This window comes from Rissa tridactyla, chromosome 1 (genome assembly GCF_028500815.1).
Source record: "Rissa tridactyla isolate bRisTri1 chromosome 1, bRisTri1.patW.cur.20221130, whole genome shotgun sequence".
Lineage (NCBI taxonomy): Eukaryota > Metazoa > Chordata > Aves > Charadriiformes > Laridae > Rissa > Rissa tridactyla.
The window spans coordinates 144,061,831-144,083,787 of NC_071466.1; the positions used below are offsets into that span (position 1 = coordinate 144,061,831).

General features: G+C 48.5%; 2 protein-coding genes across 2 annotated transcripts; both read left to right on the forward strand.

The window, feature by feature from the left end:
- Positions 1–51: 51 nt before the first annotated feature.
- LOC128903577 (lactosylceramide 4-alpha-galactosyltransferase-like) lies at positions 52–10,049 on the forward strand. The gene is made up of 2 exons (XM_054187595.1): positions 52–109; positions 8,382–10,049. Exons 1-2 carry the CDS (start codon positions 89–91, stop codon positions 9,498–9,500), a joined length of 1,140 nt encoding a protein of 379 aa, XP_054043570.1. The 5' UTR covers positions 52–88; the 3' UTR covers positions 9,501–10,049.
- Positions 10,050–18,248: 8,199 nt separating this feature from the next.
- Positions 18,249–21,173, forward strand: LOC128903609 (lactosylceramide 4-alpha-galactosyltransferase-like). Its single transcript, XM_054187625.1, is given in 3 exon segments — positions 18,249–18,350; positions 18,352–18,408; positions 19,393–21,173. Coding segments are annotated over 3 exon segments (1,281 nt in total). The 5' UTR covers positions 18,249–18,263; the 3' UTR covers positions 20,530–21,173.
- The last annotated feature ends 784 nt before the right edge of the window (positions 21,174–21,957 follow it).

Here is a 21,957-nt window from a genome sequence, read left to right on the forward strand (position 1 = left end):
ACAGTAAGATAATAAGCAACCCTTAGTAATGCAACTCAAGTTTAACTTACACCAACCCTTTTTCCTCGCATCCAGAGTCACGCATTTTATGACGAAATCATTCACTCTGGTAGGTACTTGTATGTGAATTCTGAGAAATGATCCTGTCGTCTTTGTCTAGAGTGTGGTTGTACACCTTTTCTTAATCTTCTGTATTTGCTTGATATGGAAGGGTTCTTGCATAGAAGTATTTCTATCAAAGGCTAGGATTAGCCTGGGAAAGACCACGCTGCGCAAAGATGCAGCATGCTCAGATGTGCAGCTTGTCACGCGTTTCTTGTAACTCTCACTTCAGACTGGATACCAGCAGCACTGTAGTGAAATACCGACATCTTTATACAGTGATTTGACATCGTTCTGATATGGAAAACTGTTCAGTCAGTAATGGTATGATACCTTGATGTATGTCTGAATTCCTTTTTCTCTGCCATTACTCTGCACTTGCTGTTTCTTCACTGCATAGAAATCCCACTGCACTTTACCAGCTATACATGTGGGCAACTCCACTCCCAAATGTGTTGCCAACCTAATAGGACTAACATCAGCACATGGATGCATCTCAGTGGTGAATGTAAGCAGAACCAGCTGGTGGCTTTCTAGATGCAGGGATTTTTTTCTTCTTTTAACAACCACTTGTTTTTTCAACCAAAGCAGCCCCTGTCAGAAATATCCTTGTGTTTTATTGTACAATTGATGGAACCCCGGAGGGCATAACCAGTGGGAATATTTCTTGCTTAAAAGATTCCCTTCAGAAGCAAGTGATAGAAAACACATTGTGGCTAGGCTAATCATTTCAGCCAGGTGAGTTTCTTAATTAAGTTCACAGCACAGCTGCATCACCCAGCTCCCCTTCCCTGTACTAGACACAAAGCCTTCCCACTAGGTGCTGCTTCCATCTGCTTCTTTCTTTCCTGCATTCAGCAGCTCGCTGCCCATGCTACTCCGTCACAGCAAGCTGTGCAGCTGATTGGTGGTATTAGTAGGCAACACGATAAACCCTCCACCATCTTTACATTGGTTTTTCATCTACAGAAAAACACAATGGAAGGAAACTTCTCCTTGGGCTGTAAAAGAATCTAAGTATAACCTCTGTATGAGGTGGCTGTTAGATTGAAGGGTCTGGCTGTGCAACTGGTGATTCTTTTTTCAAGAGGGAAAAATGAAAAAGCAGTGCTTCTGCTTGTGGTCAGCAAACCTGTGCCAGCTGGGCTGTATGGGGAACCGGGTTCATAGGGGGAGGGAGTTGTAGAAGATGCAGGGGCACAGGAAGCCATGAGAGCAACTTGGAAGGTTTTTCTGAGGAGGAGGAGACCCGAGGGCCTCAGACTGGTGCTGTTTGTAGGAAGTGCCTGAGAATAAAAAGCCCAAACTTGGGTTTCCCGTATCCTTGCCTCTGGCACAGCCGGCTGCGGCCTTTTGGATGCTTCCCATGGCACAATAGTGTCTGGTCACGACGGGAAGGACGAGGGAGGTAAGTCAGCACCGGCATGGCAGCCACAACCGATGAGGAAGCGGGAAAAAGGCAGGGTAGTCTCACCTGTTGGCTGGTGAGTTCCTGCAGCCTGCCTGGCCATGGGAGGGCCATGGGAGGGCCACGGCCAGCCAGGGCTGTCATGGAGAGGAGGAGCCGGGACAGGGGATGGCAGTGGGGGGCGGTTGAGGTGCTGGTGGGGAGGGTCAGGACGTGCCAGCTGCCCGCTGGAGTTGCCTTCAGCTGGAGAGGTGCTGAGGCGGGCACCCACATGGCAGCAGGGGCCCCGCTGCCATCTTCCCCCATAGAGGATAGCAGTTTGCCAGTCCCTCCTTGAGCTCCTCCTCCTGCTCCGCTTTCTCTAAATGGGGCAAATTAGGGCAGGGCTGGGCTGGCGCTCCCCCTCCCCTCCCCGCTCCTGCTGCTAGAGCCACACAGGCCCCGCAGCCCCTGGGCATGTGCCAGGGCAGTGCCCCACCACCGTGGCCGGGCTCGGGTCTGCCCCTGAGGTGGTGGCACCGCCATGGCGGGACCTTCTGGAAGGCTCCATGCAGCCAGGCGCTGCGTCCCCCCTTCTGGGCACTGCTGGGGGAAAAGAGCGGATTTGGGGGGGGCTGTGCCTCGTTCCCCCTGCTTCTGGGCTGGGTAGGAATAACTCGTCTCTGGGAGAGGCATCTTGTGCTCCTGTAGGCCTGTGTCCCTTCCCTCCTTCTGCCTCCCCAGCCCTTTGCTCTTGTGGCGTAGAGCAGTGTAGCTACAGCTGTGTCGGCAAGAGCTGTCCCAGCGTGTTCTGCTACCGTGGCCAAATCCTGCCCCTTCTCTTGTGGAAATTGAGGCAGTTTGCGGGGTCAGAGATTAGAGGGTATTTCCTTGGTGTTTTTTCTGGTGGCTGGGGATGGTCCCTGTGCTCTGAGGCTGAGCAGCTGAGCAGCCCTTGGCCAGAGATCTCTGATCTCTCAGGGGCCCCTGAGCCCTGCCTGCATTATAGGGAAATACAGCAGATCTTAAAGGCAATTGCAACTGAACAGCGGTTCAACTGTGGGAAATGCCGGTTGAGTCATGGCTTCGCATTTGATTTATTGTTTTCCCTCTTGTATTGTGATGACATTTGATCTTTTTTTCAGCTTGCGCCGTTTTCTTGGAAGAGCATTACTCTCCTCTGCAAAGATAGGCTCTGTGTAGCTGCGCCAGTATCAGTGCAGTGAGTGAAATGCAGCCTCTCTGCCTTGCATTAATCCTTATCTTCATAACGTCTTTGCAGGAAATGAAGAAAAGAGCTCGTGCACACCGGAGTATGTTTTGGATTCTCGTGGCCCTGAGAGATTGTTGCCTGCAGACCTTTTCTCCAGGCCTTTCCTACTCGCTATATCATGGGCACGTCAGTTTTCACCTTCCAGTGCTACAGAGTATGATCTAAACTGCAGGCAGGCCGAGACCTTTTGGGCAGAGGACTCTGTGCACTGGTCCCTTTGTGGACAAGGCGCTCAGCGGAGCGATCCATCGGCGTGTTACTTTATGGCCACTTCATTGTGGGATCCAAAGGATCCTGCAGCAGTGCTGGAGCAAGTCATGCTCCCTGCTTCATGCGTCCAGCCTCCGATGTGATCCTTCCATTCCTCTGAGCTGTGCCTGGCTCACCCGCTCCTGGCGTGACTCAGGTGCTCCACAGCAGACAGCACGGCACGCTCTACCTTGCCCTGTACTCAATAAGGTAAAGGTGCAATCACTCTTACGATAAAAGGAGACAGATCTCTTCTCTGGTGGTACGTTAGCCTTGTGACTACTACTAACTCTTTTACCTGTCAGGCAATCAATCCATGTTGTATCTGTACATATTCGTAATGGAAGTTTCCAAAGCAGCCAGACAGTACAGTGCACCGAGTCTAATATTGGGTTCTGCGCGCAAGAGCTCTCTTGCGTATAGGAGTCGTGGGGAGAGACCCCAGGGAGTGAAGCTGAGGAAGTGCTGATTCTTTGTGATTTCAGGTGAGGATGAACAAATAACAAGCTCTTTCCTTGCCCTGCACCTCAGCGGTGGTCTGATAGAAGCCTCAAGTCGAGTATTTCTTCTTAGTCCTCCTGGCAGGAGTCTAAATTCCTGGGGCGAGGGAGAGCTGAGCGGCACAGCACTGGGCTCTGGGCTACAGTCCCCTCCTTGGTGGCTGGCCATCTTGATACTGAGCCATCGCTACGCCGGGTACTAGGGCCTGGCAGCCATCAGCAGGGTTCAGAGTCGTCTTAGTAGCATTACTTCTATCTCGCCTTGCTCTTTGCTGCTGCTAGGGTTTGCTCAGGGGTTAGTGGTGGCATGCACCACTGCACTACCTCTGAGCTTGCTCAGCAAGCAACTTCCATTGTGGCTGTAGCTAACCGCACTGGTAACATTAGAAGAACACTTCTCTGTTATGAATTCCTGTAGCCCCATTCTCAAATAGCGCTGACACTGGGTGCAAGCTAATCCTGTCAAAGGATTACTGCCTGAGAAAGTAACAGCTCCTGCTAGTGTTTTTCTGCAATTGATGAAGCTATTGAGCAAGCTCACTTTAACTGAAATTGAGCACGCCTGGTTTTTTGGAAGCTGTTACAGCTCTATCTTAATTCATTCAACACATTTCCTACTCTGTCTGAGTATAATTGCATTACTGACCATTTTCCGCTAATCTCAGACTACCGCTTATCGTATTGAGGGAGACCGAAGCTGAAATGAAGCTTAATGACGTTGCCATGACCTGCTATGTGATTTTCTGTTTGTGGCCATTGCTTACCCAACTCATTGGTTCTCTCTGTTGCAAATAACAGAGAGAGCCTGTATATTTTTTTTTTTTTTTTCTGGGTAACTTCAGCGAGATGCCATCACATCTATGGCCACGATCCGTACAGTGATTTGGGAATCAAGAGCTATAAAAAAAATGCCATGTCCTTTCTCCCCACAATCTGTTTGTTTACTTTTTTGCAGAAACTTGGTAATATCCTCTAGGTCTTTGCTGAGGCTTGCTTTCAATTCTTCTGACTCCACGGAGTGTCTATCCAGCACTGCATTAGAGGTATATGAGTCCCTTCTGGCCATACTGGTTACACTAAGGCTTAGGCCTGGAGGTTTGAGACCTTCAGCAGAAGTCGTAATGAGAGAATTACGTGGTTCTAATGTAATTATGTAAAAGCAATTCTAATTGCTTTCAGTGTGAACTGAGAACGTAACGTTTCATTCTCTGACAAGGCTAAATGCATGCCCTTAAAAGAATTTCTACAGCCTATTTCTTGGCATTTTTTATACTACCTCAAGCATCGCTACGATCTAATGGTGTTCTATAACAGCATCACTCAACAGTGTACATTTTGTCCTGTTAGGAATGATTTGCCAGCTGTCAGGGACTTCTGAGTACAGTCTGCGCTTACAATCTGAAAAGCAGAGGATTGCAGGAACTGCTTGGTGATGCTCGTTTGGCCTCATGTAAGTTGCCTTCGTGTACAATTCATGTTGTACCATCACCCAGTCATCCCGTTGTCATCCAGTTTTGGCTGTTTCCATTTTTTGCTGCCTGTGGTTTTGTGCCAAGGAAACTATCAGCGAAGCACACTTACAGTTACGTAGAGCAGGAAAGCCCTTTGCTCACTGCAGGGTGCTCCAGTACCCTCAGGGGCACCAAGAGGAGATGTATGTGCTGATCCAGCAGCATCAGATTGGTTGAAGTCCTTGCACAGAGGAGTTACGAGATCTTCCACAGCTGTTCTCTTTGTGCCACGTTTTATCCTTTTTGTGCTTGGAACAGGGGAAACTTGCTGCCATTGAAATGTCGGGCTTTACCTTATGCAGCAAGGTGTCCCTGTACAGTTTACAATTTTTGTTTGGACTGGGGTTTTTGTTTTGTTTTCCTTTGCATATTTCCAGCCCTGCATTGGTTAGCTAGGCTTTTAAATTTAGTAAGCGAGGTTGTGAAAATTATATGGAGTGTTTTTTGCAAATTGTGTGTTGTCAGAAAATATGCATTAGCAGGTTTCTTGCTGTGTTGAAGAAATTCTTGTGGCACGTGAGTATCTCACCAGCCCGTGTCATGCTCTCAGGGGGGTCTCAGCATCTGCCTGTTTGTGCCTTGGTACCAGAAGGAAAAGCATTACCTTCCTTTCACCGGAGTATTGAACACATTGTGGAAGAGCAGGGGCAGACGTGTCTGCAACAGCAGAAGGAACAGGAGCAGTCTCTCCCGTGACATCTTATTATTGTCGCTGGGGATGTAGTGGATGGATTATGCAGGGTCATTCATCTAACCCTAATGCAGATTGCACCGTAGTGACCGTAAGCATCACTGTCTGTAACGGGAACACAGGTGCCCAGACCACAGAGTTTAAAATTTAGGTGAGACAAGCCAGCTGTGGCTTCTAGCAAACCTGAGTAGAGCCAGTGCAGCGATAGGCTTGAGGAGAGGAGAAAAGTACATGGGCTGACCAGCGGGAAAGCATCTTGGCAGAAAAGGACCTGATGGTTCTGTGAACAAGAAGTAGACCAGGAGCCAGCAGTGTGCGCTTGTGGCAGAGGAGCCTGCTGGGCTGTGTTATGTAGAGCCTGCATGGTCAAGGGAAGCAATCCTTCCTCACTACTCAGCACTGGTGAGACACATCTGGAGTGCTGGCTCTGGGCTTCCCAGTAAAAGCAAGACATGGGCGTACTGGAGCAAGTCCAGGAAAGGGCCGCTAGGATGAGAAAGGGACTGGAGCATGTGCTGGAGGAGGAGAGGCTGAGAGAGCTCTGATCGTTTTCATTGGAGAAGAGCAAGCTAACAGGGTGTCTTGTGAAAGTGTATAAACACCTGATTAGAGATGGGTGGTGTAAAGAAGATAAGCCAGACTCTTCTCTGTGGAATCCAGTGATGGGATGGGCATAAACTCGGGGGGCACAAATTGAAATACAGGGAATTAGAATGAAGGAAATGGTGGTGAAACACTGGAACAGGTTTCTCAGAGATGTTGTGAAGTCTCTGTCCTCAGACAAGGTCAAAAGCCGCAAGGACACTGGCCTTAGCAACCTGCTCTAGGTGACTCTGATTTGAGCAGGGCCATTGGTCAAATGATCTGCAGAGGTGCCTTCCAACCCCAGCCCTTCTGTGAATCTGTGAGTAGATGGGGGCCCGACCTGAGGCCTGGGTAGCTCCATGGATGGATGAAAGGGCTGGGAATTGCTTAAGGTGCTTTCCAAAGAGCTTCCTCAATGTTGGTATCTTGTGAGTCCATCTGTGGTGCTGCTGTGCTTGGAAGGATTTGTGGAGGGGAGAGGGGTCTGGGAAGCTACAGAGCAATAGGTGTGACATTTGTTGCAGGCAACTGAGTAGAAACTGCGCTAAACCCTAAACTTAGTGGCTGTATGGTATTTTATGAACGCATCAACATGTCTTCTGTAAGGGAAGGCCAGCTGCCATCAAGCACGGGGATAAGGGGGAACTCTGCCATAAAATGAGGGACGCCTGAATTTGGCAAAGTAATTCAATGAAGTATCTGGCATAAGAGGAGTATTGCCAAATGGATGAGGAAATTAATTGGTTGAAAGAGTGTTCAAAGGAGCATTCAGAACTGAAGTCTTGGGGTGGGAGGAGGCAGGTCTATGAAACTCTCAGCTCAGTTCTCGTGGCAGCCACCCAAGCAGCGTGAGCACTGGGAATTCTTAGCAAAGGAGTAGAAAACAGCAACTAGCTTCCTGCCGCAGTATAAAGCTTAAAGTGTAGTGATAATGGGGTGTCAGTTTCCTTCTTTGTTTTTTTTTTCCTTTTTTTCCTGTTTCATTCCTGATTAGATGGGTTCTTCACAGCACAGCCCTATGACCCGTCAGCTGCATGACCCTTCTTTCAGCCAATGTATTAGCTGAATGTATGGTGTCACATCCTCCCTGATTTGCATGTTATTGCCATGTGTTTAGACTCCACCTTTACCTTTTCACAAAAAGGAAGTGCCAGACCACAGAGTTACAGGCACTCTCAGAGACACTAATGTCTTGAAAAAGCTTGTCCACCTGAGCAGTGACTTCTGTGGTGCCTTGAAAACAGGGACAGGTGAGTAGCATTTGCAGTTTCTTTGAGTGGGACTGGCAGTTTCAGAGGAAGGTAGAGAGCCAGATTTCCTGTGTCAGTTACGTGGAAGAAAGAACTCTGTCCCCTCAAGCGTGTCCCTGATTTCTCTTCTGCTGCTTACCAAACTAAAAATGAGTTACAGGATTCTACAGGCTGTGGTGTGGATGCAGGGGGAAATAGGTATGTAGAAAGCAGAGTGGGTTTTTTTCACTGCCTATAACACCCAGAGCACATGCATTTCTCTGCAGGAGACGAAAACGTTCTGGCAATCTAGAGCTGATGCTTTGTGTATTGGCTGCCTCCCCTCTGTTCACCAAGCCCCAGTGCCTGGTGCAGAGTGGTGGCTCTGTGCTGTTGCATTTGGAAACCTCCCATTGTGGCTGACAAGTTGTTTTCTGGCTACGTGGAGAGTTTAGTATGTGACCCAGTCGCTGTTACCAGGGGTGAATGACAAATGGCATTGTGCCAGCTGCATTCTCTGTCCTGTTCCCTGTCCATTTGGTTTCAGATTAAAGCTTTTTGTGTTTCATGAAGCTCTCTATTCTGGAGCCTCGGGATTTGGAGATTGCGCAGAGGGAGGCAGGAGAAGTGCCACATTCATCCTTTCTGCTTCCCCCTGAGTTGTGTGTTGACCTGAAGGCCCTGTGACTATACAGAGAAGCCACGAGACTGTTTCAGAAGTGACCAACAGGCATAATTTAAGCCTGCTCCCTGAGGTGCAGGAAGGAGGGTTCTGCTTTGCCGTGGCACTGTCCCAAGGCTCATGGTCTGCTGCCTTGCCTCTCAGTGTCCTTTTCTTCTTTCCTCCCCTTCAGATCACGACGGTTGTCTTGAGAGAGCAGGTTCTGATGGGAGCGAGACTGCCCAGGATGTCCAGCTGCCTGCCAAAACTGACCACGGCGGTGCTGAGCCAAAGGCTCAGGGCTCTGTTTATCCTCACCATTTCTTTTGTGTTCTTTGCCTCTGTCATGTTCCACTGGAGAATTGGGGAGGACGCTGAGGGCCAGCTCTACAGCTTGCCCACCAAAATCAGGTGTGAACAGTTTTTGCCGCCTTCTCCCCGCACCATTGCTGGTGGGCCCCCTCATTCCCCAGGGGATGTGTTTTTTGTGGAGACCTCTGAGCGATCTAACCCAAGTTACCTGTTCACATGCTCTGTGGAGTCAGCGGCCAGGATGCACCCTGGGACAAGGGTCATGGTGCTCATGAAAGGTTTGGCAAATGGGAATGCCTCCTTACCCAACCACTGGGCATTCTCGTTGCTGAGATGCTTCCCCAACGTGGAAATCCGGCCCCTAGACTTACCAGAGCTTTTCTCAGGGACGCCTCTGGCAAAGTGGTACCTGCAGTCTTATCATCGCTGGGAACCGTATTTCTTACCTGTCCTGTCTGACGCCTGCAGAATTACCATCATGTGGAAATTTGGTGGCATCTACCTGGACACAGACTTCATTGTGCTTAAGAACTTAAAGAACCTCACCAATGCCCTTGGTATCGAGGACCAGAATGTACTGAACGGGGCCTTTCTATCCTTTACACCCAAGCATGAGTTCATGGAGCTTTGCATGCAGGACTTTGTGGATAACTACAATGGCTGGATCTGGGCGCACCAGGGCCCACAGCTCTTAACGCGTGTCTTCAAGAAGTGGTGCTCCATCCAGAATATCCAGGACAACATGAGATGCAAAGGGGTGCGTGCTCTTTCCCCAGAAGCCGTTTATCCTATTCGCTGGGAGGACTGGAAGAAGTTATTTGAAACAATCAGCTCCTCAGAGCTTCACAAGCTCCTTAAGAACACCTACGCGGTGCACGTGTGGAACAAACTGAGCCACGGGACAAGGCTAGAGATCACATCCCAGGCTTTGCTGGCTCAGCTGTATTCTCAGTTCTGCCCTGCCACATATGCAAAGATGAAGAAGGACTCTGAAGAGTAGTCAAGGCCTGCAATGTGACCTGGGGGCCCTTGGCTGCAGGAAAGTTCCCCGACCTGAGGGAAACTGAGTGCCTTTCACCTTCCACAGACTTGATTTCTGGCCTAGGAGCAGGTATTCTGGCTGACGGCTCAGTGATTTTGTACCATTTCCGAAATCTGCCTCGGATCCCACGTGCTTCAAATATACACCAGAACCTGCTTTTGGCCTCTCTTGTTGTCCTTCAGTAGCCCTTGATGCTGCAGGGCAGGGTGAACTTGTTCATCGGTGCCTATCAGTTGCTCCTCTATTGCTGTTCTCTCAATTGCTCCTCCTGTGTATCAGGCCCGAAAGGCCTCTCATGTAGTTGCAGCAGCTGTAGAAACCCTTGCCTTGCTCTCTGTAACGTTTCTAAGCGTGTAAATAAGTGCCAGCCACTGCTATAGGCCACGGTTTATCGGCACTTAGGACCAAATTCCCTGAGCGGTGAAGATTCTTACAGCTGGCGAAGTTTTGGGAGGGACTGGGAGTATCTGAAAATTGCTTTAAGAAACAGAAAACATTTTAAATCCCTGCATGGCTCAGTGTTTTTATTGTTTTCCAAAGGTACTTTGTTTCAAATGATCTTTCCTACTGTTTTGCATTCCACAGCGATAGACCCACTTTTCTGCTCCCCTTCAGGAAAAGAAATAGCCAAAAGCAGTTCTTTTACCAGCGTGGCAAAATGCGACAGGTATTGAGAACAATACTCTCCTGCAGCGTCACCGCGTGGAAGTAGAAGTGTCCTTGTCTGCAACACACCTGAGTAACATGTTCAAGATAGCACTGCTGGTAAAACAGTTGGTAGGCTGCCAGTGATTAGAGGGTATTTCCTTGGGGTTTATTTCCCTCTAACTGTTATATGTGACAGTAAGATAATAAGCAACCCTTAGTAATGCAACTCAAGTTTAACTTACACCAACCCTTTTTCCTCGCATCCAGAGTCACGCATTTTATGACGAAATCATTCACTCTGGTAGGTACTTGTATGTGAATTCTGAGAAATGATCCTGTCGTCTTTGTCTAGAGTGTGGTTGTACACCTTTTCTTAATCTTCTGTATTTGCTTGATATGGAAGGGTTCTTGCATAGAAGTATTTCCATCAAAGGCTAGGATTAGCCTGGGAAAGACCACGCTGCGCAAAGATGCAGCATGCTCAGATGTGCAGCTTGTCACGCGTTTCTTGTAACTCTCACTTCAGACTGGATACCAGCAGCACTGTAGTGAAATACCGACATCTTTATACAGTGATTTGACATCGTTCTGATATGGAAAACTGTTCAGTCAGTAATGGTATGATACCTTGATGTATGTCTGAATTCCTTTTTCTCTGCCATTACTCTGCACTTGCTGTTTCTTCACTGCATAGAAATCCCACTGCACTTTACCAGCTATACATGTGGGCAACTCCACTCCCAAATGTGTTGCCAACCTAATAGGACTAACATCAGCACATGGATGCATCTCAGTGGTGAATGTAAGCAGAACCAGCTGGTGGCTTTCTAGATGCAGGGATTTTTTTCTTCTTTTAACAACCACTTGTTTTTTCAACCAAAGCAGCCCCTGTCAGAAATATCCTTGTGTTTTATTGTACAATTGATGGAACCCCGGAGGGCATAACCAGTGGGAATATTTCTTGCTTAAAAGATTCCCTTCAGAAGCAAGTGATAGAAAACACATTGTGGCTAGGCTAATCATTTCAGCCAGGTGAGTTTCTTAATTAAGTTCACAGCACAGCTGCATCACCCAGCTCCCCTTCCCTGTACTAGACACAAAGCCTTCCCACTAGGTGCTGCTTCCATCTGCTTCTTTCTTTCCTGCATTCAGCAGCTCGCTGCCCATGCTACTCCGTCACAGCAAGCTGTGCAGCTGATTGGTGGTATTAGTAGGCAACACGATAAACCCTCCACCATCTTTACATTGGTTTTTCATCTACAGAAAAACACAATGGAAGGAAACTTCTCCTTGGGCTGTAAAAGAATCCAAGTATAACCTCTGTATGAGGTGGCTGTTAGATTGAAGGGTCTGGCTGTGCAACTGGTGATTCTTTTTTCAAGAGGGAAAAATGAAAAAGCAGTGCTTCTGCTTGTGGTCAGCAAACCTGTGCCAGCTGGGCTGTATGGGGAACCGGGTTCATAGGGGGAGGGAGTTGTAGAAGATGCAGGGGCACAGGAAGCCATGAGAGCAACTTGGAAGGTTTTTCTGAGGAGGAGGAGACCCGAGGGCCTCAGACTGGTGCTGTTTGTAGGAAGTGCCTGAGAATAAAAAGCCCAAACTTGGGTTTCCCGTATCCTTGCCTCTGGCACAGCCGGCTGCGGCCTTTTGGATGCTTCCCATGGCACAATAGTGTCTGGTCACGACGGGAAGGACGAGGGAGGTAAGTCAGCACCGGCATGGCAGCCACAACCGATGAGGAAGCGGGAAAAAGGCAGGGTAGTCTCACCTGTTGGCTGGTGAGTTCCTGCAGCCTGCCTGGCCATGGGAGGGCCATGGGAGGGCCACGGCCAGCCAGGGCTGTCATGGAGAGGAGGAGCCGGGACAGGGGATGGCAGTGGGGGGCGGTTGAGGTGCTGGTGGGGAGGGTCAGGACGTGCCAGCTGCCCGCTGGAGTTGCCTTCAGCTGGAGAGGTGCTGAGGCGGGCACCCACATGGCAGCAGGGGCCCCGCTGCCATCTTCCCCCATAGAGGATAGCAGTTTGCCAGTCCCTCCTTGAGCTCCTCCTCCTGCTCCGCTTTCTCTAAATGGGGCAAATTAGGGCAGGGCTGGGCTGGCGCTCCCCCTCCCCTCCCCGCTCCTGCTGCTAGAGCCACACAGGCCCCGCAGCCCCTGGGCATGTGCCAGGGCAGTGCCCCACCACCGTGGCCGGGCTCGGGTCTGCCCCTGAGGTGGTGGCACCGCCATGGCGGGACCTTCTGGAAGGCTCCATGCAGCCAGGCGCTGCGTCCCCCCTTCTGGGCACTGCTGGGGGAAAAGAGCGGATTTGGGGGGGGCTGTGCCTCGTTCCCCCTGCTTCTGGGCTGGGTAGGAATAACTCGTCTCTGGGAGAGGCATCTTGTGCTCCTGTAGGCCTGTGTCCCTTCCCTCCTTCTGCCTCCCCAGCCCTTTGCTCTTGTGGCGTAGAGCAGTGTAGCTACAGCTGTGTCGGCAAGAGCTGTCCCAGCGTGTTCTGCTACCGTGGCCAAATCCTGCCCCTTCTCTTGTGGAAATTGAGGCAGTTTGCGGGGTCAGAGATTAGAGGGTATTTCCTTGGTGTTTTTTCTGGTGGCTGGGGATGGTCCCTGTGCTCTGAGGCTGAGCAGCTGAGCAGCCCTTGGCCAGAGATCTCTGATCTCTCAGGGGCCCCTGAGCCCTGCCTGCATTATAGGGAAATACAGCAGATCTTAAAGGCAATTGCAACTGAACAGCGGTTCAACTGTGGGAAATGCCGGTTGAGTCATGGCTTCGCATTTGATTTATTGTTTTCCCTCTTGTATTGTGATGACATTTGATCTTTTTTTCAGCTTGCGCCGTTTTCTTGGAAGAGCATTACTCTCCTCTGCAAAGATAGGCTCTGTGTAGCTGCGCCAGTATCAGTGCAGTGAGTGAAATGCAGCCTCTCTGCCTTGCATTAATCCTTATCTTCATAACGTCTTTGCAGGAAATGAAGAAAAGAGCTCGTGCACACCGGAGTATGTTTTGGATTCTCGTGGCCCTGAGAGATTGTTGCCTGCAGACCTTTTCTCCAGGCCTTTCCTACTCGCTATATCATGGGCACGTCAGTTTTCACCTTCCAGTGCTACAGAGTATGATCTAAACTGCAGGCAGGCCGAGACCTTTTGGGCAGAGGACTCTGTGCACTGGTCCCTTTGTGGACAAGGCGCTCAGCGGAGCGATCCATCGGCGTGTTACTTTATGGCCACTTCATTGTGGGATCCAAAGGATCCTGCAGCAGTGCTGGAGCAAGTCATGCTCCCTGCTTCATGCGTCCAGCCTCCGATGTGATCCTTCCATTCCTCTGAGCTGTGCCTGGCTCACCCGCTCCTGGCGTGACTCAGGTGCTCCACAGCAGACAGCACGGCACGCTCTACCTTGCCCTGTACTCAATAAGGTAAAGGTGCAATCACTCTTACGATAAAAGGAGACAGATCTCTTCTCTGGTGGTACGTTAGCCTTGTGACTACTACTAACTCTTTTACCTGTCAGGCAATCAATCCATGTTGTATCTGTACATATTCGTAATGGAAGTTTCCAAAGCAGCCAGACAGTACAGTGCACCGAGTCTAATATTGGGTTCTGCGCGCAAGAGCTCTCTTGCGTATAGGAGTCGTGGGGAGAGACCCCAGGGAGTGAAGCTGAGGAAGTGCTGATTCTTTGTGATTTCAGGTGAGGATGAACAAATAACAAGCTCTTTCCTTGCCCTGCACCTCAGCGGTGGTCTGATAGAAGCCTCAAGTCGAGTATTTCTTCTTAGTCCTCCTGGCAGGAGTCTAAATTCCTGGGGCGAGGGAGAGCTGAGCGGCACAGCACTGGGCTCTGGGCTACAGTCCCCTCCTTGGTGGCTGGCCATCTTGATACTGAGCCATCGCTACGCCGGGTACTAGGGCCTGGCAGCCATCAGCAGGGTTCAGAGTCGTCTTAGTAGCATTACTTCTATCTCGCCTTGCTCTTTGCTGCTGCTAGGGTTTGCTCAGGGGTTAGTGGTGGCATGCACCACTGCACTACCTCTGAGCTTGCTCAGCAAGCAACTTCCATTGTGGCTGTAGCTAACCGCACTGGTAACATTAGAAGAACACTTCTCTGTTATGAATTCCTGTAGCCCCATTCTCAAATAGCGCTGACACTGGGTGCAAGCTAATCCTGTCAAAGGATTACTGCCTGAGAAAGTAACAGCTCCTGCTAGTGTTTTTCTGCAATTGATGAAGCTATTGAGCAAGCTCACTTTAACTGAAATTGAGCACGCCTGGTTTTTTGGAAGCTGTTACAGCTCTATCTTAATTCATTCAACACATTTCCTACTCTGTCTGAGTATAATTGCATTACTGACCATTTTCCGCTAATCTCAGACTACCGCTTATCGTATTGAGGGAGACCGAAGCTGAAATGAAGCTTAATGACGTTGCCATGACCTGCTATGTGATTTTCTGTTTGTGGCCATTGCTTACCCAACTCATTGGTTCTCTCTGTTGCAAATAACAGAGAGAGCCTGTATATTTTTTTTTTTTTTTTTCTGGGTAACTTCAGCGAGATGCCATCACATCTATGGCCACGATCCGTACAGTGATTTGGGAATCAAGAGCTATAAAAAAAATGCCATGTCCTTTCTCCCCACAATCTGTTTGTTTACTTTTTTGCAGAAACTTGGTAATATCCTCTAGGTCTTTGCTGAGGCTTGCTTTCAATTCTTCTGACTCCACGGAGTGTCTATCCAGCACTGCATTAGAGGTATATGAGTCCCTTCTGGCCATACTGGTTACACTAAGGCTTAGGCCTGGAGGTTTGAGACCTTCAGCAGAAGTCGTAATGAGAGAATTACGTGGTTCTAATGTAATTATGTAAAAGCAATTCTAATTGCTTTCAGTGTGAACTGAGAACGTAACGTTTCATTCTCTGACAAGGCTAAATGCATGCCCTTAAAAGAATTTCTACAGCCTATTTCTTGGCATTTTTTATACTACCTCAAGCATCGCTACGATCTAATGGTGTTCTATAACAGCATCACTCAACAGTGTACATTTTGTCCTGTTAGGAATGATTTGCCAGCTGTCAGGGACTTCTGAGTACAGTCTGCGCTTACAATCTGAAAAGCAGAGGATTGCAGGAACTGCTTGGTGATGCTCGTTTGGCCTCATGTAAGTTGCCTTCGTGTACAATTCATGTTGTACCATCACCCAGTCATCCCGTTGTCATCCAGTTTTGGCTGTTTCCATTTTTTGCTGCCTGTGGTTTTGTGCCAAGGAAACTATCAGCGAAGCACACTTACAGTTACGTAGAGCAGGAAAGCCCTTTGCTCACTGCAGGGTGCTCCAGTACCCTCAGGGGCACCAAGAGGAGATGTATGTGCTGATCCAGCAGCATCAGATTGGTTGAAGTCCTTGCACAGAGGAGTTACGAGATCTTCCACAGCTGTTCTCTTTGTGCCACGTTTTATCCTTTTTGTGCTTGGAACAGGGGAAACTTGCTGCCATTGAAATGTCGGGCTTTACCTTATGCAGCAAGGTGTCCCTGTACAGTTTACAATTTTTGTTTGGACTGGGGTTTTTGTTTTGTTTTCCTTTGCATATTTCCAGCCCTGCATTGGTTAGCTAGGCTTTTAAATTTAGTAAGCGACGTTGTGAAAATTATATGGAGTGTTTTTTGCAAATTGTGTGTTGTCAGAAAATATGCATTAGCAGGTTTCTTGCTGTGTTGAAGAAATTCTTGTGGCACGTGAGTATCTCACCAGCCCGTGTCATGCTCTCAGGGGGGTCTCAGCATCTGCCTGTTTGTGCCTTGGTACCAGAAGGAAAAGCATTACCTTCCTTTCACCGGAGTATTGAACACATTGTGGAAGAGCAGGGGCAGACGTGTCTGCAACAGCAGAAGGAACAGGAGCAGTCTCTCCCGTGACATCTTATTATTGTCGCTGGGGATGTAGTGGATGGATTATGCAGGGTCATTCATCTAACCCTAATGCAGATTGCACCGTAGTGACCGTAAGCATCACTGTCTGTAACGGGAACACAGGTGCCCAGACCACGGAGTTTAAAATTTAGGTGAGACAAGCCAGCTGTGGCTTCTAGCAAACCTGAGTAGAGCCAGTGCAGCGATAGGCTTGAGGAGAGGAGAAAAGTACATGGGCTGACCAGCGGGAAAGCATCTTGGCAGAAAAGGACCTGATGGTTCTGTGAACAAGAAGTAGACCAGGAGCCAGCAGTGTGCGCTTGTGGCAGAGGAGCCTGCTGGGCTGTGTTATGTAGAGCCTGCATGGTCAAGGGAAGCAATCCTTCCTCACTACTCAGCACTGGTGAGACACATCTGGAGTGCTGGCTCTGGGCTTCCCAGTAAAAGCGAGACATGGGCGTACTGGAGCAAGTCCAGGAAAGGGCCGCTAGGATGAGAAAGGGACTGGAGCATGTGCTGGAGGAGGAGAGGCTGAGAGAGCTCTGATCGTTTTCCTTGGAGAAGAAAACAATGAAGGGAAAGGAGTAGGAAACAGCAACTAGCTTCCTGCCACAGTATAAAGCTTAAAGTGTAATGATAATGGGGTGTCAGTTTCCTTCTTTTTTTTATTTTTTCTTTTTTTCCTGTTTCATTCTTGATTAGATGGGTTCTTCACAGCACAGCTGCTGCATGACCCTTCTTTCAGCCAGTGTATTAGCTGAACATATGATGTCACATCCTCCTTGATCTCCTTGTTTTCTCCATGTGTTCAGACTCCATTATTCACCATTTCATTTCAGAAAAAGGAAGTACCAGTCCATAGAGTTACAGGCACTCTCAGAGACACGCTAACCTCTTGAAAAGCTTGTCCAGCTGAGCAGTGACTTCTGTGGTGTGTTGAAATCAGGGACAGGTGAGTAGTATTTGCAATTTCTGTGCCACAACACTTTCAATTTCAGAGGAAGGCAGAGAACGAGGTTTCCTGTGTTTGTTTTCTGTAATAATTGACTGGCTAATGCAGCGTCTAAAATGTCCTCTTATGCGCTACAGAAGCATAAATGTATTTCTAAATATATAGAATTGTGATTGTGGTAGTTTCTCCTCTTACTAAAAATATGCATGTAACCTCGAAGCTTGCTCAGTGTTAGATTAGAGATGCACTTTTCTGCCTTCCCTACAGCAAAAGCTCTGTCCCCTCAAGCCTGTCCCTTTTTCTCTTCTACTGCTTACCAAACTAAAAATGATTTACGGGATTCTACAGGCTGTGGTGTGGATGCAGGGGGAAATAGGTATGCAGAAAGGGGGGGGGGGTTTCACTGCCTATAACACCCAGAGCACATGCATTTCTCTGCAGGAGACGAAAACGTTCTGGCAATCTAGAGCTGACGCTTTGTGTATCGGCTGCCTCCCCTCTGTTCACCAAGCCCCAGTGCCTGGTGCAGAGTGGTGGCTCTGTGCTGTTGCATTTGGAAACCTCCCATTGTGGCTGACAAGTCGTCTTGTGGCTGACAAGTTGTTTTCTGGCTACGTGGAGAGTTTAGTATGTGACCCAGTCGCTGTTACCAGGGGTGAATGACAAATGGCATTGTGCCAGCTGCGTTCTCTGTCCTGTTCCCTGTCCGTTTGGTTTCAGATTAAAGCTTTTGGTGTTTCATGAAGCTCTCTGTTCTGGAGCCTGGGGATTTGGATTTGGAGATTGAGCAGAGGGAAGCAGGAGAAATTATAGAATCATTTGATTGGAAAAGGCCATTAAGATCATCAAGTCCAACAATTAACCTAACACTGCCAAGACCACCACTAAACTATGTCACTAAGTGGCACATCTACATGTCTCTTAAATACTTCCAGGGATGGTGACTCAACCACTTTCCTGGGCAGCCTCTTCCAATCCAACCCTTTCACTGAATAAAATTTTCCTTATATCTAATCTAAAGCTCCCCTGGCACAACTTGAGGTTGTTTCCTCTCGTCCTAAAGGCCACAGTCCTCCTTGCTGCACTTGCACATGCTTTTGCATGTTGACCTTTGGGGCCTCAGTGGTGGGCCCAGGAGGTGCTGGTTCTGCTGTCCTCCCCTTTAAGGGGAGGCAAGGGCAGAAATGCTGATGCTAATGCAGAGAATGTAGCTATAATGACTTCTCTTTTTATTGCTGCCTTGTTAATGATCTCTTCCTCTCCATCTGTTCCTTTTGCAGGAGGAAGAGAGGAAATAAGGGTAGGGTGGAGGGGGGATTGCTTATGCATTGCTAGGTGATTCCATTGGCAGAGCTCAGCAGGTCACAGTCAGCATGACCTTTGAACCCTGGGTTGGTGACAGTTGGGTTAGCCAGCACCATCTACCCGAGGAGGTAGAAATGAGGACTTGGCATGGGAGCAGGGTTGGGAAGCAGCCTTGAAACTGTCTCTACCTAGGCAATTCTTGTCTTTATCATCTGCATCCGGCTCCAAAGCTGCCTTGTATCTGTTCCCCTTCCACTATCCATCCATTCTGCTATGCTACAGTGTCATGAAAAATGAGCCAGGCTCTCTGTAGGGGCAGGTGGTTCATTTCAAAAGGCAGCAACTGCTCGTTCAACAGCCTGGGAGACTGAGGCCTCTTGACAGGATCTGACGACAGCACTGGAGTCTTAGTATTGTGTTTGGTTTGGGGGAAGGACAGGTTGTGGATAAGGACAGAAAACCTCTCATCATGAGAAAAAACTCTCAGCAAGGCAGCAGTTCCATACAATATGTATTGACGGAGCTCCAGGAATATTCATAAGGAGCATTCCTATTTCCTCATTCTACAGTTTTTTGCATATATGTCTCATGTCCAGAATGACCTGAAATTGTAGAAGATGGTAGATAAAGTCTCTAATGCTATTACCAGAGTTTGTTGTGCACTACTATAAAGGTATGCCATTTGTGTTTCAAATGCTGTATATGCTTCCAAGTGGCAAGCACAACTTACGTGGACAATATACATGGACAGAACTGAGGATCAGTCTTGGTTTGTGATAGACAGAAAGGAAGACTTGTCCTTATGTTGTGTTTGAAAGAGAGGGATCCAAAGATGGGCATTTGTTTCCGATGTGGGATCTGAAGGCCCTGTGACTATACAGAGAAGCCACGAGACTGTTTCAGAAGTGACCAACAGGCATAATTTAAGCCTGCTCCCTGAGGTGCAGGAAGGAGGGTTCTGCTTTGCCGTGGCACTGTCCCAAGGCTCATGGTCTGCTGCCTTGTCACTCAGTGTCCTTTTCTTCTTTCCTCCCCTTCAGATCACGACGGTTGTCTTGAGAGAGCAGGTTCTGATGGGAGCGAGACTGCCTAGGATGTCCAGCTGCCTGCCAAAACTGACCACGGCGGTGCTGAGCCACAGGCTCAGGGCTCTGTTTATCCTCACCATTTCTTTTGTGTTCTTTGCCTCTGTTATGTTCCACTGGAGAACTGGGGAGGATGCTGAGGGCCAGCTCTACAGCTTGCCTACACAAAGAAAGTGTGAACAGTTTTTGCCTTGCCTTCCCAGTCCCACTGATGGTGGGCCCCCTCCTTGCCTAGGGAATGTATTTTTTGTGGAGACCTCTGAGCGAACTAACCCAAGTTACCTGTTCACATGCTCTGTGGAGTCAGCGGCCAGGATGCACCCTGGGACAAGGGTCATGGTGCTCATGAAAGGTTTGGCAAATGGGAATGCCTCCTTACCCAGCCACTGGGCATTCTCGTTGCTGAGATGCTTCCCCAACGTGGAAATCCGGCCCCTAGACTTACCAGAGCTTTTCTCAGGGACGCCTCTGGCAAAGTGGTACCTGCAGTCTGAGCACCAGAAGGAACCGTATTTCTTACCTGTCCTGTCTGACGCCTGCAGAATTACCATCATGTGGAAATTTGGTGGCATCTACCTGGACACAGACTTCATTGTGCTTAAGAACTTAAAGAACCTCACCAATGCCCTTGGTCTCCAGTCTCAGGATGTACTGAACGGGGCCTTTCTATCCTTTACACCCAAGCATGAGTTCATGGAGCTTTGCATGCAGGACTTTGTGGATAACTACAATGGCTGGATCTGGGCACACCAGGGCCCAGAACTCTTAACGCGTGTCTTCAAGAAGTGGTGCTCCATCCAGAATATCCAGGACAACATGAGATGCAAAGGGGTGCGTGCTCTTTCCCCAGAAGCCGTTTATCCTATTCGCTGGGAGGACTGGAAGAAGTTATTTGAAACAATCAGCTCCTCAGAGCTTCACAAGCTCCTTAAGAACACCTACGCGGTGCACGTGTGGAACAAACTGAGCCATGGGACAAGGCTAGAGATCACATCCCAGGCTTTGCTGGCTCAGCTGTATTCTCAGTTCTGCCCTGCCACATATGCAAAGATGAAGAAGGACTCTGAAGAGCAGTCAAGGCCTGCAATGTGACCTGGGGGCCCTTGGCTGCAGGGAAGTTCCCCGACCTGAGGGAAACTGAGTGCCTTTCACCTTCCACAGACTTGATTTCTGGCCTAGGAGCAGGTATTCTGGCTGACGGCTCAGTGATTTTGTACCATTTCCGAAATCTGCCTCGGATCCCACGTGCTTCAAATATACACCAGAACCTGCTTTTGGCCTCTCTTGTTGTCCTTCAGTAGCCCTTGATGCTGCAGGGCAGGGTGAACTTGTTCATCGGTGCCTATCAGTTGCTCCTCTATTGCTGTTCTCTCAATTGCTCCTCCTGTGTATCAGGCCCGAAAGGCCTCTCATGTAGTTGCAGCAGCTGTAGAAACCCTTGCCTTGCTCTCTGTAACGTTTCTAAGCGTGTAAATAAGTGCCAGCCACTGCTATAGGCCACGGTTTATCGGCACTTAGGACCAAATTCCCTGAGTGGTGAAGATTCTTATGGCTGGTGAAGTTTTGGGGAGTATCTGAAAATTGCTTTAAGAAACAGAAAACATTTTAAATCCCTGCGTGGCTCGGTGTAAAGTTTTTCTTGTTTTCCAAAGGTACTTTATTTCAAATGATCTTTTCTACTGTTTTACATTTCACAACAATAAGTCATCTTTTCTGCTCCTCCTCAGGAAAACAAATAGCCAAAAGTGTGTTTTTTTACCAATGTGAGTGAAGATCCCTGCTTTGTTGAAGAAATTCTTGTGGGATATGCTATCTAACCAGTCCTTGTCACACTCTCAGAGGGTCTCAGTATCTGCCTGTTTCTGCATTGTTATGAGAAGGAAAAGCATTATCTTCCTTTCACTGGAGTATTGAACACATTGTGAAAGAACAGGGGCAGACATATCCACATCAGCAGAAGGACCAGTGCCAGTTCCATGAGTACGAGCAGTGTCCCCCTGACATCTTATTATTGTCACTGGGGATCTAGTCAATGTATTATGCAGGGTCATTCATCTAACCCTAGTGCAGATTGCACAAGCAGGTAAGTGACTGCAGGCGTCACCACCTGTAATGGGAACAGAGGTGCCTATACCATGGACTTCTAAAGTTAGGTGAGATGAAGCCAACTGGCTTCTAGAAAACCTGGGCAAAGCTGATGCAGACCTGCCCTTGATCTGATGACCATTCTCACATCCGAACGTGTTTCCTGTGTGTCCAGGGCACTGTAGTTGTAAAAATGCATTTGAAACTAATTTCTTATGAAATGATGAGAGGAGAAAAAGAGTACTGTGGTTCTGCTTGTGCAAAGTGTAAGCAACGTGTGGCTATTGCTCTTTCATATATGCAGTAGCTAACAAATAAGAGAAATATGTGTATCAATTTTAATATGGCCTTTTCCATATTGGATTCCATAAATTGAATTATTTGCTGAAAAGTACAGTGTTATCATGCACAATGGAAGGCTGATGTAAGTTTGAT

Coding starts and splice junctions, on each gene's coding strand:
- LOC128903577 (XM_054187595.1), top strand. CDS start 89: ATGACGAAATCATTCACTCTG. Junction 110..8,381: donor TGACGAAATCATTCACTCTG/GTAGGTACTTGT, acceptor CCTCCCCTTCAG/ATCACGACGGTTGTCTTGAG.